This window comes from Pteropus vampyrus, unplaced genomic scaffold (assembly GCF_000151845.1).
Source record: "Pteropus vampyrus isolate Shadow unplaced genomic scaffold, Pvam_2.0 Scaffold27, whole genome shotgun sequence".
Lineage (NCBI taxonomy): Eukaryota > Metazoa > Chordata > Mammalia > Chiroptera > Pteropodidae > Pteropus > Pteropus vampyrus.
This window is the reverse complement of record NW_011888808.1, coordinates 1881147-1885157: the sequence shown is the minus strand read 5'-3', so window position 1 is coordinate 1885157 and position 4011 is coordinate 1881147. Positions and strand designations below refer to the sequence as shown.

General features: G+C 32.3%; 1 protein-coding gene across 3 annotated transcripts in view; it reads left to right on the top strand.

Annotated features, from left to right (window-relative positions):
* The window catches only part of CDH18 (cadherin 18), a 272418-nt gene that overhangs the window by 161177 nt on the left and 107230 nt on the right, over window positions 1-4011 (top strand). Inside the window, exons 3-4 of one of the 3 annotated variants that reach the window (XM_023528488.1) lie at window positions 3347-3518; window positions 3922-3928. In XM_023528488.1, coding sequence (XP_023384256.1) covers window positions 3347-3518; window positions 3922-3928 — 179 coding nt within the window. Of the gene's footprint in view, window positions 1-3343; window positions 3519-3921; window positions 3929-4011 lie in introns of those variants that run through there. The other 2 variants (XM_011356437.1, XM_023528487.1) reach the window with 2 other exon arrangements.

The following is a 4011-nucleotide window of genomic DNA, read 5'->3' as shown; positions in this document are numbered from 1 at the left end:
ATTTGGGAAAAACATATCTGATAAGAGACTTATCTAAAATATACCATGAACTCTTAGCATTCAGTAATAAGAAAACAGATAACCCAATTAAAAAATGGAGAAAAGTTTGAATAGACACCTCACCAAAGAAGACATACAGATGGCAAATAAGCATGTGAAAAGATGTTCAACATTATATTCCATTAGGGAAATGCAAATTAAAACAACAATGAGATACCACTACACATCTAACATAATGGCCAGAATCTGGCACACTAACAACCCAAATGTTAGTGAAGATGTGGAACATCGGAATCTCTTATTTATTTCAGGTGGGCATACAAAATGGTACAACCATTTTGGAAGATAGTTAATTCTTTTTACAAAACTTAACTGCCTCTTACCATAAGATCCAGCAATCATACTCTGATATTTACTCAAAGGAGTCGAAAACTGATGTCCACACAAAAAACTGGATGCAGATGTTTATATCAATTTTATTCGTAATCACCAAAACTTAGAAGCAATCAGAATGTCCTTCCGTAGGTGAATATATGAAGAAACCGTATTAAATTCAGACTATGAATATTATTCAGCACTAAAAAGAAATGAGTTATCAAGCCATGAAAAAACATTGAGGATACTTAAATGCCTATTACTAAGTGAAGAAGCCAATCTGAAAAGGCTACACACTGTATAATTTCAATTATGTGACATTTTGGAAAAGGCAAAACTATGGAGATAGTAAAAAGATCAGTAGTTGCCATGGGTTGAGGGGAGGGAGGGATGAACAGGTGGAGCAGAGTGAATTTTTAGGGCGGTTAAACTATTCTGTGTGATACTATAATGGATGCATGTTATTATACATCTGTTCAAACCCATAGAATGTACAACACCAAGAGTGAATTCTAATGTAAAATATAAACTTTGGTTGAAAAAGATATGTCCGCGTAGGTCCGTCCATTGTAACAAATAAACTATTCTGGTACAGGTTGTTGATGGTTGGAGGTTGTATGTGTGTAGGGAGGAAGGGATATCCGGTAATTCCTACTTTCTTCCCAATTTTGCTGTGGACCGAAAACTGCTCTAAAATATTGTCTATTTAAAATAATAATAAAAAAATAATGTGCATCAATTATATTCTAGGCCACTCTGCTTACATGCCTCTGGGCTACATGTTAGAAGAGGACTCTTGTATACAGACATCACGTTGCTATGGCAATTTGACTGTAACACTCAGAGTTACCTATGTGCTCACAGGGGAAATCATAGCTAGGTACAAGCCACTGGGCTATTCTCAAAAGAATTGTGAGTTTGAATGGATCTTTAGACAATCATTTCTGAGAAATGTCAATTCTGGATTTGCTCTTTTCTTTCCTTTTGCAAATTTGGCTAACTTGTTTCTTCTCATTTTGTGTCAGAAGCAGCTGTATTATAAAAAAAACAGAGATAATGGCAATGCAATGGAATAAAAGAAGATCATAGAACATAAAACAGGAAGTTATGCTGATTTTACTTTTTCTTCTTAAATGAATAATATTCAAATTGTATAGAAGAGATTATCATTCACTTTGTAATGATTGATTTTACTTTTATATATTTATATTCTTCGAAATATCATTTTAGTGATTTCATTGTAAAGTATTATCCTGTACAATAATCTCATGTTTCTTCACATTGTAGCCAAGCTACATTTATAATATATTCTTTTTAGAATAACATCTTTATTTCGCTTCAAATATTTGGAAATATATATTTCTTTCACAAAATTTTTTTTACAAATTCTTAGCTTGTTCATTTCTGCATCAATTTAATCCCTTCTTATATAATTATCATATGTGATAAAATATTGTTCTTTTTAATAAGGATCCTTGGGGCTTTTTTATATGCATGAATTAGATGAATCATTTATTATCATATTATTATAATTTCTTTTGATAAGAATAAATTTAATTTTTATTTAGCTTCAGGAAAGTTTTCCTGAATGCCTCAATTATATATTCACAAATTTTGAAAGTTATGGGATCATTTTTCCTGGTGCCTGAGGCTCTCCTCTCAAAGTCATTACACATCCAATCAATTCAGTTTAAAAAAAAAAAAGTGTGGTTCATTGTTCTATATTTAAAATAACTGATTTGTTATTTCATTCTACTTTTAAAAGACTATTTTTTAACTTTAATATACAACCCTATGTTCTCTCATTATATCATCATATTGCCTGCAAATATGTTTGTTAAACTCATATTTAGCAATTATAATAATTGGCATCACGCTATAATGGCACTGCTAACTAATCAAGTATGTGTTTGATTGAAACCATTGGTCTTTCTCAAAAGTGGCACAATCCAAATATTTTTAATAAAAGTAAAAGGGTGGTTGTTAAATGTTGGCCGATGTTTGGAGTAACAAATATATTAATGTCTACATTCATATAAAGTACATATATTTATATACTTATAATGTGGCTCATCTACATAGGAAAGTTTTTTTTTTTTTTTTTAATTACATGACATAGTTAATAATCCTTGGGTAAACTCAACCCTCTGGAAAATATGTTTCAGTTTTAAATTTTAAGGCTCTATTAACAAAACCACCTAATGTGTGTGTATAAATGTGCGTATGTATAAGTGTGTGTGTGTGTATCTACAAATAATTACAAATGGATATATAACATTTTTTATCTCTATTGATTCCAAGTATTAACTAATGAAAAAGTCCAATTAAGTGTCTCTTTTGGCACTGTAAAATAAAGACTTTGACTTTTACATGCGATTTTTGGAATCAATATCATCACTTTCTTTATTTTGCTAATGTACTCAGATCTACTTCTTATCGTAGTACTTATTTCCTGGCAAAAATAGTGAGTTTCTTAGTCTTGATAAATGTTAAAATGCTTCCCACCTATAATATTTCTTCAAGGGTTCACACTCCTCTAATGTTTTCAATCATCAAATTTTGATGATGCTGTCAAGCAACTATGTAAATTGTTCTGTAAAAAGGAAAATTAACCTCTGCTCAAATCGTCCCAGCTGACAGTGACCAAGAGCACATATTGTAGAATGTTGAACCCACCAGCAGAAGGACCAAGCTCTGGCTACGGGGCTGTCCTCTTGGAGCTGCACACCCCAGGAAATGCAGAGATGGGTATCTTAATTTGCCACTAACAGAACAGTTTGGGACACATGGTTGTAATAAACATTTCAATGAGACAGTTTTAGTAACATTGTTAAGGTAACATTTGCCTCAGAAGCCTTTCATTTAAAGTATTTCATTTAAAAATACATTTCTTAAAACAGAAAAAAAAGGAAATTTTATGTTGTTTCTCATTTAACGTGCAATCCATATGGTTTTTTGATTTATATTCCAGGAGTTATTAGAACTGCCTTACATAATATGGACAGAGAAGCCAGGGAACACTACTCCGTGGTCATTCAGGCCAAAGACATGGCTGGGCAAGTCGGAGGGCTTTCAGGATCGACGACAGTCAACATCACGCTGACAGATGTCAACGACAACCCCCCACGGTTTCCGCAGAGTATGTACCCGTTTCTTCTGGTTTACTTTTGTACATTATTCATTTATGCAAAACAAAATGAAATACTTGATTATATAGTTTCATATTGCTGTTATCTTAAATGGGATTTTGTCATGAGTGCTATAGGGTCTCCCTTCTATATACTAGGCTAAAGAAATCTTTCCACCTATTGTCTCCTGAACCTGATAGGTAATTGTCTCTATGTTAAATGTATGTGTTTCCATTGGCATCAGTGTTAAATATTTTAAATAATGTAGTGGTACTAACTAATGATATCTTGCATTTGCTGAAGAAGTTATGGATTACTAAGATATTCATAGAGATATTCAAAATATATTTTGATATGAATATTCTACTCATGCAAATTAATTGCATGTATATCTTTTGTGACAAATTTAAAAGGAAAGCCTTCATGTTGTGAATGAACACGCTTCACACACACACATACAGATGCACACCAACAGCAGGGTACAGCAAATACAATAAGGTAGAGTCTC